This window comes from Centroberyx gerrardi, chromosome 22 (assembly GCF_048128805.1).
Source record: "Centroberyx gerrardi isolate f3 chromosome 22, fCenGer3.hap1.cur.20231027, whole genome shotgun sequence".
Taxonomy (NCBI): Eukaryota; Metazoa; Chordata; class Actinopteri; order Beryciformes; family Berycidae; genus Centroberyx; species Centroberyx gerrardi.
Window position 1 is genome coordinate 2,896,834 of NC_136018.1, and position 12,704 is coordinate 2,909,537.

General features: G+C 41.4%; 1 protein-coding gene across 2 annotated transcripts in view; it reads left to right on the forward strand.

Annotated features, from left to right (window-relative positions):
• The first annotated feature begins 3,926 nt into the window (after positions 1 to 3,926).
• The window catches only part of LOC139925052 (CD276 antigen-like), a 17,536-nt gene continuing 8,758 nt past the window's right edge, over positions 3,927 to 12,704 (forward strand). The window contains exons 1-3 of one of the 2 annotated variants that reach the window (XM_078291361.1): positions 3,927 to 4,071; positions 6,756 to 6,803; positions 7,079 to 7,379. In XM_078291361.1, coding sequence (XP_078147487.1) covers positions 7,310 to 7,379 — 70 coding nt within the window. In that variant the 5' untranslated portion in view covers positions 3,927 to 4,071; positions 6,756 to 6,803; positions 7,079 to 7,309. The remainder of the gene's footprint in view (positions 4,072 to 6,755; positions 6,804 to 7,078; positions 7,380 to 12,704) is intronic. The other variant, XM_078291360.1, reaches the window with a different exon arrangement.

Below are 12,704 nucleotides of genomic sequence, written 5' to 3' on the forward strand. Positions count from 1 at the left end.
TGTCCATGAGCGCTTCTCATACCAGTAATTCTGGAGTGTGTACATCTAGTGTATGCATGTGTGTGTGTATGTATGTCTATTGTGTGTATGTATGTGTGTGTGTGTGTGTGTGTGTATGTGTCTCTATTGCAGGTTTGTGTGCAGCTGTCCCAGCGCCGGCAGATCGTCCCGTCTCAGTTCCATGCTGAAGCCAAGTGTGTGTGTGTGTTTGCATCGGCGTGTGTGTGTGGTTTTCTCCAGGAATCTCTGTCTTTTGATGCCTCTGCCCTCCTTCATTCACTCTCTCTCTCTCTCTCTCTCTCTCTCTCTCCCTCTCTCTCTCTGTCAGTCTGTCTCTGTCTGTTTTATCTGCGGTTTTGTGGATCTTTCTCTTCCTGATTAAAATCGATATGAATCTATTGCTCCCGGCGATAGAAGAATGACACTAATTCCACCCAAATCCTCTTATCTACAGCCACAGCAATCTTTCACTAACCTACAAACAGAGGGTGGGGACAAATACACACATACACACACACACACACACACACACACACACACACACACAAACACACAAACACACAAACACACATACAAACCCATCAGTAATCAGGATTTTCTCGACGAGAGAATAGAAAAAGAGGCACCAGGTGTGATTATATCAGGTTAGCACACACCTCCACCTGTGTGTGTGTGTGTGTGTGTGTGTGTGTGTGTGTGTGTGTGTGTGTGAGAGAGAGAGAGAGAGAGAGATAGAAAATGAATTACGGCCCAGGAGGCACTTCAAACAAAAAGGTTGTGAAGATCAGCCGAGGCTTAATCCAAACTGGAGTACAGTAAAGTGCGTCTAATCCAGCCTCACACCTCTGCCCCCCCTCAGAAGACATAATCTCACACACACACACACACACACACACACACACACACACGCACACACACACGCACATACACACACACACACACACACAGATAAACACACACACACACAACCAGAGCTTTATGGAAAATGTACAAAGACACACATCATACACTATGCACACAAAACACACACACACATAGCAAACACACCCACACACACACACACACACAAAATACACACTAGGCATGACAAGAATCACAGAGATGCAAACACACATTTATTGACATATACACGTAAAGCAAAGAGAGTGAACACAAAGCATACATAAACACACATATTCACACACACACACACACAAAACAGAGCACACAAAAAGTATATATATCCCAACATAAATATGTACACACACACACACACACAAAGCATACACACACACTCATATTCACACACACACAAACACAATGCGCACACAAAGCATACATATACACACATATTCACACACACTCATACACACACTAAAAGCAGCACACACACAAAGCATGTGACACACATTCTCTCTCTCACACACAGACACACAAATAAAAACAGAACACACCCAAACCACACACACACACACACACACACACACACACACACACACACACACACACAGACACAATCACACTATTCATACCCATCCAAGAACACTCAGATCATCCTGTCCCCAACCCAGACTAACACACACACACACACACACACACACACACACACACACACACGGGTTAGTTGAGTTAACCTCAGCCCATAAATAGCTTGTTGGCCCATTATTATCATGCGTCCGTCCCATAGAGTTTTACAGCTTTGGCCCAGTTTTCAATGTGAAAAAACTCTCTGTGTAAAGAATCCCATGAGTCACCGCTCCCCACTGACATCACACCCTCTGACATCACACCCCCTGACATCACACCCCCTGACATCACACCCCCTGACATCACACCCACCGCATCTCGATGGGAAGTAAAACCGAACGAACGGCTCCGGCGTGTTTTCAGTCAGCAGCGCTCAAACTGAAAACCGATCACTTCACCACTTCCAGAAAAGCGGTTTGCTGACTGACCTGCTGTCAGTTTACAGTACAGAACACAAACCTCTGATGGTTTGTGTTCTGGAGGCTTTACAGCAGAACAGAGACTTATGGGAAACTGACGCCAGAACTGACACTCACTCAATGGGTTTCATCACTTTTTGCATTATAGTAATTTTGTGTTTTGGACACACAAAGTCCTCGTTTAGTGTCGTTCTTGCATCATGAGGAACACGCTGCATTCATTTAGCCTTCAGCTCAGTCTATCTGTATCTATCTATCTGTCTGTCTATCTATCTTTCTATCTATCTTTTTATCTATCTATCTATCTATCTGTCTGACTATCTATCTTTTTATCTATCTATCTGTCTATCTATCTTTTTATCTATCTTTTTATCTATCTATCTATCTTTCTATCTATCTATCTATCTTTCTATCTATCTTTTTATCTATCTGTCTTTCTATCTATCTTTTATCTATCTATCTGTCTGTCTATCTTTCTATCTTTCTATCTTTTTATCTATCTATCTTTCTATCTATATTTTTATCTATCTATCTTTTATCTATCTATCTATCTGTCTTTCTATCTATCTTTTATCTATCTATCTGTCTGTCTATCCATCTATCTTTTTATCTATCTGTTTATCTTTCTATCTATCTTTTTCATCTATCTACCTGTCTGACTGTATGTCAGTCTATCTGTCAATCTGTTTATCTATCCATGTTTATCTATCTATCTATCTATCTATCTATCTATCTATCTGTCTATCTATCTATCTATCTATCTATCTATCTATCTGTCAACCTATCTATCTATCTATCTGTCTATCTATCTATCTATCTATCTATCTGTCAACCTATCTATCTATCTATCTGTCTATCTATCTATCTATCTATCTATCTGTCAACCTATCTATCTATCTATCTGTCTATCTATCTATCTATCTATCTATCTATCTGTCAACCTATCTATCTATCTATCTATCTGTCTATCTATCTATCTATCTGTCTATCTATCTATCTATCTATCTATCTATCTGTCAACCTATCTATCTATCTATCTATCTATCTATCTATCTATCTATCTGTCAACCTATCTATCTATCTATCTGTCTATCTATCTATCTATCTATCTATCTGTCAACCTATCTATCTATCTATCTGTCTATCTATCTATCTATCTATCTATCTATCTGTCAACCTATCTATCTATCTATCTGTCTATCTATCTATCTATCTATCTATCTATCTGTCAACCTATCTATCTATCTATCTATCTGTCTATCTATCTATCTATCTGTCTATCTATCTATCTATCTATCTATCTATCTGTCAACCTATCTATCTATATATCTATCTATCTACCTATCTATCTATCTATTCTATTTATTATTATTTATCTTATTATATCATTATTTATATTACATTTTGCACCAATTACTAAAACTCAGGAACAAATACAAAGCTCTGATGTAAGGATAAACCTTTCTCTTGATGTAAAATCTCATGTGACCCAGTTTATTTTGTACATACGGGATGTGAAAGCCTCAAAATCAGGAGGATCGAACAGTCAAAGCAGTCGTGAGAAAACGACCGTCCTGTAGTTGACTCCTCTGCGTGTCCTCAGCGTATTTTTACCAGCACACAGCGCATAGCACATGGGACACACACACTAAAACAGGGCTGCACTTTGAAAACGAACCCCTGTGACATTTGAGGGTACAGCAGAGGAAATACTGACCCCTATAGTAGGGCATTGCCCATGAGCCAAGGCTACTGTGTGTGTGTGTGTGTGTGTGTGTGTGTGTGTGTTTGTGTTTGGCCAGATGAAAGACTCTGTTTAAACCAGTGAGCGTAAGTAAGCCTTGTGTTTGTGTGTGTGTGCCAATCACACCTTAACTCCACCCCTCCAGAGGGGGGTGTGTCTGTGTGGGAGTGTGTGTGTGTGTGGAGTGTAATTGCCCTCCCTAACAGTGCCTTGGGTATGGTGAAATGTGTGTGGTGTGTGTGTGTGTGTGTGTGTGTGTAGCCTATTCTCTAAATAACCTGTTGATCCAGTCAAGCTAACGCTCAGTTTCAAAAGACAGGCGGCTCGGCTCTTCCTCTGCTCTCCGCTTGTTCCTTTTTCCTCCATTTCATCTGATCCGGATCCTGCATCAGCTGCTTCACTGTGAGTCTCCTTTTCATTTTCTCAGCTTTTACACAGATTTTTTAGCTCTTCAGTGACTCATGCCTGCTGAGTCACACAAGAGTTCAGCCTGTTCACACCGATTTCAGCAGTATAACGGGGTTTAAATGACATCACCGCTCTATAAAAAAAGTCAACTTCTTTAGGAATCAGGAGAATCTAGTTGCTGTTCATGTTGATGCCCAGGCACTCTGGACATTTTCTAAGTATTTACAGTGTTATTGCGTACTTACAATACTTTTCTATACGTTAATACGCAGGTAAATACGCAAGAGTTAAGCTGTTATAAAGTGTTTGAGTTTCTGTTTAGAGGCAGCAGAGTGAGTTTCTGCCCTGATTTCCTTTAACTTGATGCTGCTCACTTCACCTGTTTTACAGTGTGAAACTTTCCATCCGCAAAAAGTTTTTGGGAATCAAGAGCGTCTGTTGGTTTCTTATTCATGTTCCTGTTGGGTCTATAAAAACTCTTCCTTGATATTCCTGTTGATGCTCAGGCACTTGGGACATTTTCTAATACTTTTCTATACGTTAATACGCGGGTAAATACACAGGAATTAAGCTATTATAAGCTGTTATAAAGTGTTACCCAGTGTTTCTGTTTAGAGGCAGCAGAGTAAGTTTCTGCCCTGATTTTTTGATGCTTTTAACTTTTAACCTGTTTTATAACGTTTCATAATGTCCTGCAGAAACTTTCCATCTCAAGACCATCTGTTGGTTTCTTATTGATTTTCCTGATGGATCTATAAAAAGCTTTTTTTTAGGAATTTAGAGAATCCACTTGATATTCCTGTTGATGCTCAGCCACTTGGGACAAGTACTCAGAGTGTTATTGCGTACTTACAGTACTTTTCTATACGTTAATACGCAGGTAAATACACAGGAATGAAGCTATTATAAGCTGTTATAAAGTGTTACCCAGTGTTTCTGTTTAGAGGCAGCAGAGTGCGTTTCTGCCCTGATTTCCTTTGACTTGATGCTGCTCACTTCACCTGTTTTATAGCGTTTCATAATGTCCTGCAGAAACTTTCCATCTCAAGACCATCTGTTGGTTTCTTATTGATTTTCCTGATGGATCTATAAAAAGCCTTTTTTTTTAGGAATTTAGAGAATCCACTTGATATTCCTGTTGATGCTCAGCCACTTGGGACATTTTCGAAGTACTCACAGTGTTATTGCGTACTTACAATACTTTTCTATATAGGTTAACAGGTTACACAGGAATTAAGCTATTATATTATTTAAGCTGTTATAAAGTGTTACCCTGTGTCTGTTTAGAGGCAGCAGAGTGTGTTTCCTTTACCTTGATGCTGCTCACTTCACCTGTTCAGAGTGTTTTACAATGTCCTGCAGAAACTTTCCATCTATAAAAAGTTTTTTTGGCATCTGTTGGTTTTTTATAGATTTTCCAACCCATGTTCCTTGGACATTTAGCAGTGCGTTTCCAACATTTTATCTCTCTCCCGGGGTCTTGAAACAATTTCGAGTCATCTGTCATTTCTTAAAAAACATAAATAAACAGCTGACATGCGATGTTTTTGCCAGACAGCAACAACTACAGATGTAGCCAATGTAGAGGCTTTTCACTGCATGCTTGCTTAACTACTGCTGCACTTTTGCTGCACTCCCGAGAGGAATTATCTGGGAACGATCCAGCTCTGCTCTCTTGTTTACCCATCGGAAGGTGTTAAGTATACAGAGGGAATAATGCGGTTGGCCTGCACTGTATAACACTGTACTAACACCGTAAGAGAGCATTGTCTACTGCAGGATGGACCTGAGATAAACCCATTAAGGAAGACTTCTACAATACTACCATTAAACATGTGGCTCCCCGCCAGGCTGCCGGCGTCACAGCGCTCCAGCACAGCGTCCATCACGGTCTTACTCATGATGATGCATGCTTTTCCCCCACCCCACCCCCCCCACCCCCCCGAGCGCTTCGAGTAAACTTCCTTAACCTCAGAGCGTGATTCACTCCTTTATCAGCTCGCAGGATACTTTGCATTTCCTCGCTCTCTTTGATGTACGGTACCAAGTTCACCTGTGTTTGTTTTGGCGTGATCCGATCATGTCGAGATAAGCCGAGAGGGTTTTATTGTGCTTGAAGAACAGATGCATCCTCTGCCTTCGCGCCTCGTCAGATCCGAACGATCGATGGGGGGGGGGGGGGGGGGGCGCGGCGGGAAGGATAAGACCGAGAAATAGGTAGGAACAAGTGAAAAGTAATGACAGAGGGATGGGCGAAGAAAAGAGAAGAAAAATGGGGGGAAAAGATAAAAGAGGAGAGGATCAGAGTGAAGGAAGAGGGAATGTTTGCAAGTCTTTTCAGGGCAAATCCCTTAGAAATGCTTAATTAAATACAGAGCTGTCAAACAAAAAAAAAAAAGACACATCACTTCCACTGACTTTGAAGTGTCTCCGTCCAGGCAGGCGGCCTGCTGGATGAAAGGATCTTTTTGCAATGAAAAGGGAGATTTTGAGAGCAAAGGCCGCTAAGACATCAGCGTTCCTCACCGCAGCATCTCGCACATGTTCTGTCACGTTAAATACACGTTTCCACGTCAGGAATTTGCCTCTCATCTGCTCTCTTTCTCTGAATTTCTGTCATTTTCTAACTATCTGTCTTTCTTTTTTCTCTCTCTCTCTCTCTCTCTCTAAATAATAAGGTTTCATGGCACAATAAGACATTTATACATTGCCAAAGGATTGAAAGGGTAACGCATCAATTTTGCAATTATATATTTATAAAAAAAAAAAAAACTAAAAAAAAAGAGAGGGATAGAACAGCCAACAAAAACATTCAACATTCAATTGGGCCTGTGAAATAAACTAAATAAAACACAAAATGCCACGACCTGTCCAGTGGTGAGGAATATTCCTGTAAATGTCTCACTCTCTCCTTTTTTTTTTCCGTGTGTGTGTGTCTGTGTGTGTGTGTGTGTGTGTGTGTGTGTGTGTGTGTGTGTGTGTGTAATGCCATACCACCCAGAGCGATCCAAGGAAAAGCTGCCGGAAAGACAGAGAGAGAAAAAGAGAGAGAGAAAAAGAGAGAGAGAGACCCGTGTTCCCCAGCTGGCAGAACTGAAACGCCCCTGTGGAAGAAGTATGGACTGAAGCTCTGTGTGTGTGTGTGTTTCCGTGTATCGTCCGTGTCAGCGTGTGTGTGTGTGTGTGTGTGTGTGTGTGTGTGTGTGTAAATGCGTATACCTGAAAGGAGGCCATGTCAGCGATACACACCTGGGCCTGTTTCCTCCTGTGGATCAGCTCCGCCACACAGGACAAAACCCCAGGTAAGACACAAACGCCCTTTGTCCGGCGACCTGAGAGCCCGAGCTGATCCGTCAGCAGTGTTGTGTTCGGGGATTAAACAGCTGAAGGGTTTCAGTCCAAAACGTGATATATACGCATCCAGTTTGAGAAGAGGGAGGGGGGAAAAAAACAATTCCTTACCTTAAAGCTGCTCTGTGCAAGGTCTTTGTGTAGAAATACTCCCATTTTATCAGAATGAATCGCAAAGTGGGGCTGCAACAGAGAAGAGTGTCCCGTCCCCACCAACTGAGAAACTGTAGATTTACCCCATTTGCCCAAATTCAATTCTAGCGTCAGGTATGGAAACTTATTCTCCGCCCCAAATTAGTAAGTGACGAATCAAAAAAAAAAATACAGAAGTGTCCGCTAAACTGCTGAAATCTGCGCTCACAAACACTGGTTAAACCTCTTAAAACCACTTCAACCTCCAAGACACACAAAGAAGAAGACATTTAGTTTACGAAAGACATGTTTTAAGATTTCTGGGTAATGAAGTCCTCAAAATTCAAACAGTTAAAGCTCTGTGTGATGACTTGGCATGTCAGCAGCTCCTCTGCTGCGTCGATTTTACTGCCGTTGCACTTTTAATGACGTTAGATAACAAACCAACATGAGCTTATTGATCAGTAAACTCTCCTGACGCTGTAGGCTTCTTCTTCGGATAAAACTGTCCACAGAAACACTCACAATACTGTAAGATGGTTGGTGATAAAACTCTGCGTCTGCCGCTGTAGAATACAACTCACAAAAGCTAACAGGCTAATATATAGTAACGATGCTAACGTGGTCGCGGTAGCTAGCTAGCGCGGTAACTACTAACAATTATACCGGATGCAGGCTGTAAAAGTTAATATTTTGTCAACCTCAGACTCAAGTTACCTGCTCTCCTTTAAAAAGTACTGTAATCTGTTGTGACTTTTGCTATTATTTTGAGAGTATAGGTGTCACTTTTTTCAAATAGGTGATATCTCATTTGTAACAAAACTCTTACCTGGCTCAGCTGTGAGTTCGGTGTTTGGTTGGACTGTGTTGTAGTTTTAAATAACGGCGTGGTGAGGTTAATGTTTGGCAGGTGGACGGCTGCCTGGACGCTGTTTGCTCAAAGCCACACAGAAAAACTGTTCCAGCACAAATGTTTTCCCGCTAGACTTCTTCCAGGTTGATGAAACGTCACATTGTTGTGTGACAGGAGCGGTGTGACCGTGACTCGCTGCGAGAGCTGCAGGGCGCTCTGCAGGCTGCCACAGGTCGCTCTGCAGGTGAACCCCCCTGAGTCACAGGCCTGAGTCATCACTATGACTCCTGTCAATACTGGGATTTATAGCAAGAGGAAGAGTGAGCTAGCAGCTGCACGCATGTGAATGGGCGTTGAGAATGAGCTGGCAAAGTACACAGTGTGTTGAACCGTGCTTTTACCTGCCAATCATGACCCGCTGCACAATGCTGGCAACAGGCTGCGGTTGGGAAAGTGCTGAAAGATGCAGTCAGGCCTGAAACCTGAACTGCCCAGGTGCCACAGTAACTATTTAGCCCTCTAATTATCTCTGTTGACATGATAGTAACTGACTTTCAGGCTCACACACACAGACACGTGCAAACACAATATACACAAACACATTATGCTCATACAGATAACAAAGCACATCCTCCGGCCACATCACTGAGCTGATCGGGCACCAGCTGTGATTCTGATTCCAGTTTTTGCTGAGGCCGAATGTTTGCAGCTCTGGTTGAACCTGTATGAGGAGAGCGGGGGGGCGGAGAGCTGAACATGTTGTGAAGCGCTGTGAGAAGTGCATGAGGATCAGAGCTCTGTGGAGGCAGGAGTCATCTGATTGGTTGAGTTAAATGTCAATCACAATTTTTCTGACTATGTAACGTTAGACTGACGCCCAGTGAAAATGGAAAGGGTTAAGAGAGGAGGAAGCTAATAGTATGAAGCCTAGCGCTCTGCTGCTAACTGAAAAAATACAATTTATCATACTAAGTTATCTAGGTTAGCTAGTTAGCCTAGCTGACCTCCAAGTTCAAACTAGCCATACTAGCCTATAGCTATCTAGGTAAGATAGTTAGCTATCTGCTGACCTTCAACATCATGACGCCATGATCATGAATGAATGAAAAATGAATCAGTATTTATGTCTCTTATTTATATTTTGACCCAAGTTCCTTCTTTGCTATTCAAGTTTCCCTGTTAGCTAACTTGTAGTGCCGGACAAAAAAGAACGAAAGAATAATTTTGAACAAATCATTCCCGAGCTCGAAACACCAAGTCACCAGTTTACAAATTGAATGATCAAATAATAAAATAAATAAAATTGATTAGGATATGCCATATGTTAACTTGATAATGCGTAAGAAAAAACTTGAAAACTCAAAAAGTTTCATTCACTGGTTCGAAATTAACGAATCCCAAAAAGAACCTCTGCGTCTGAGAAATGTTTGTATAATCTAATCTAACCTGAGTGAGATGAACATGCCTGTACAGTAAAGTGCTTTACACACTAACTCAGTGAATCTCAACCTTTTTCATATCAAGGACCCTCATTTAGTCCACATCAGGGCCACGGACCCCCATTTGATGAGATTTTGCCTCTCGGACCCAAATCTTTGAATATCTTTATTGTCAGATATGATTTTGTCCAGAATCCCATGACTATCTGTATTGTAGGTAGAGAGATAACAGAGAAACTATGATCAAAACAGTCATTCTTCTACATTCTCTAACTGTGTTAACTTCTTGTAAATGAAATAATGCTGAAGTTTAACAATTCATCAGTTTGCTGGGGACCCCCTGGAACCCCCTCAAGGACCCCCAGTTGTCGTTAACTCACACAAAGATAGTGATAACTGAGGGGAAAAGTCCTCAATCCCCAATACTGTACAATAATAATAATCTGATGTTGTTGTTTGGGAGCGTGTCCCAGCTCCTCCAGACTGACAGGTTGCCTTCACACAAGCTCAGAAACAGGCGTGTACGAGGTTGAAGTATGTGTGGATGTTTTCCCACCAGTGTTGCTCAACTATAAGGTTTGGCATCCTCTTTTGTGCAATATGTGTCAGGGCAATGTATTCATCCACCACAATGAAAAAAAATACCACAAGCCTGTCAGTGTGGCAATAAAGGGAACTTGAGTGGTGATTACGGGGAAATACCAGTGAAAATGAGGTGTCTCCTCTACATCAGATACCAACTTCCAAGTTTCTGACAGGTGTCCATGTCAATGCAAAGCCGTGATCCATTACTGGGAACCTGGGAGTGTCCATTTCCTTCAGTGAGATACTGTAGATTTCTTCATCCTTCCAGGTGTTAACGCAGGTGGAAACAAGTTCCTGGATGAGTGTTGTTTGAATCTTAAAGAGCTTAATATAGATATAGGTTTTACACTGGTGTTGACAGGTATGATCTGACATTCCTGTTGTGTTGTTCATAGTGGAGACACAGCTGAGCAGAGTGGTAAGTCTTCCTTCTTCCTCCTCCTCTTTATTTCCGTGGTGTTTAAGATGTTGCATTACTGCCAACTACTGGACATTTATGTGAATTACCTGAACTTCTTTCACAACCAGGAAAAATAAAAGATAGATTTACTGTATATAAATGACACCTCATCCTTCAAACTAATTCAATCCTTTCAAATTTTGAGTCTAATCCTAATTTTTTTCTTACCATTTTTTATCTTAATCCTAACCCCAAAATGAATGATGTGCTTATTCAAAAATCAGATATCCACCATTTGAAAAAACTGACAAACAGACGTGAAGCACGTTATGGTTTCCTATTAAAGTTATGACTCATCTCAACAAATATCCCAAATGTTAGTTATGTTTTTGAGCATCGTCTGTGTTAATGGATCGCTGAATCATGAATTTCTGGTGGCTTTCATCAGCCCTCCAATGCAGGTTCGGTGAATTACCTGATGTTTTTTCACAACCAGGATATTTAAATGACACCTCACCCTTCAAACTAATTCAACCCTTTCAAATTTTAAATATAATCCTATTAATTTTTACCATTTTTATCTTAATCCCTGAAAGGTGTGAGTGTGAAACAGGACGTTGTTGAAAAAGAACAAGCAGTCGACCTTAACTGGGTGAACAGTTTGAAAAAAATTGGAAAAAAAAACCCTGATTGTTGGCATGAGAGTAAAGCACATTATGGGTTCCTACGAAAGTTATGACTCAACCAATTTCCCATGGTTTTGAGCATCTGTATCTGTATCTGTGTTCATGAGTTGCTGAATCATTTTCACTTGAAACCCTCCAACGCAGATTCGATGAAAAGGGTCTGAGCGGGAAGGTTTAATCACTAACTATCGCACAGTCTCCAGCCTCCTTCTCTAACCTCTGGGACCCTGCCAGACTCATAACGCAGCCATGCAACAGGAAAAGGCCTGTGGCTAATGTGTAACAGAAGGGTGGGGTCCTTGACGGGGTCCAAGGAGTCCTGAGGGAAATAAGAAATACTTTAATTTTGCTCTTATTTCATTCAAATGCAGTCCGCCGAATGAGATAATGTAGAAGAAAGAGTGTTTGATCATAGTTTTCTTACTCCATTGTAGTAAATAACATCTAACAACAACGTGATTCTCAGATGGGACGTCCCACTGAAGAAAATCTTAACAAATGGAGGTCTGTGGCCTTAAGTGAGTCAACTCCTTGACACTCCTTGAGGTCCTTGACATGTATGAGATCACCTGAAACTGAAGTGTGACGAATGTAATGATTCAAGAAGTGAGAAACTGTGGCATTTTCCTCTTAAGATGAGTTCACACCAAAAACTCTGGAGCGTTTCCTCTTTTAGTTCAGTTGGTTTGTCCGGGTGAGAGCGAAGCCATTTGAACTCTGGTGGCACCAAATAACGGCACCGAGAGTCTCAGTCCTCTAACAAGAGGACTGTTAGGAGTGAGAAGGTAATCCAAACCACCTGCAAGAAGCTGTACACCCCAAAACACAAGGTTTTATAAGAGGAGACAGATGTTGACATCCGATAGCCAGCAGTTGCTCAAGCCTGGAAAGCCTAGCAGCAACAAAATGAACCGAAGGACTGAAACTAATATTCAGATATTTCTTCATGCGTTCTTAACTGGTATGAACACTAGAGACGGTAAATTACAGCACAGAACACAGAGAAGTCTGTCAAGCTTAGCTAAAGTTACAGGACTGGAGTCAGATTTGTTTAGACCGCCCTCTGCCTCCAAAACAAACAAGCTACTTGTGAGTCCGTGTGATTTTGGTTCACTTGGTATTCGGCAGTGTGAACATTAAAGTCACAATGAAATGAAAAAATACTTTTTCACCTTGTTAGC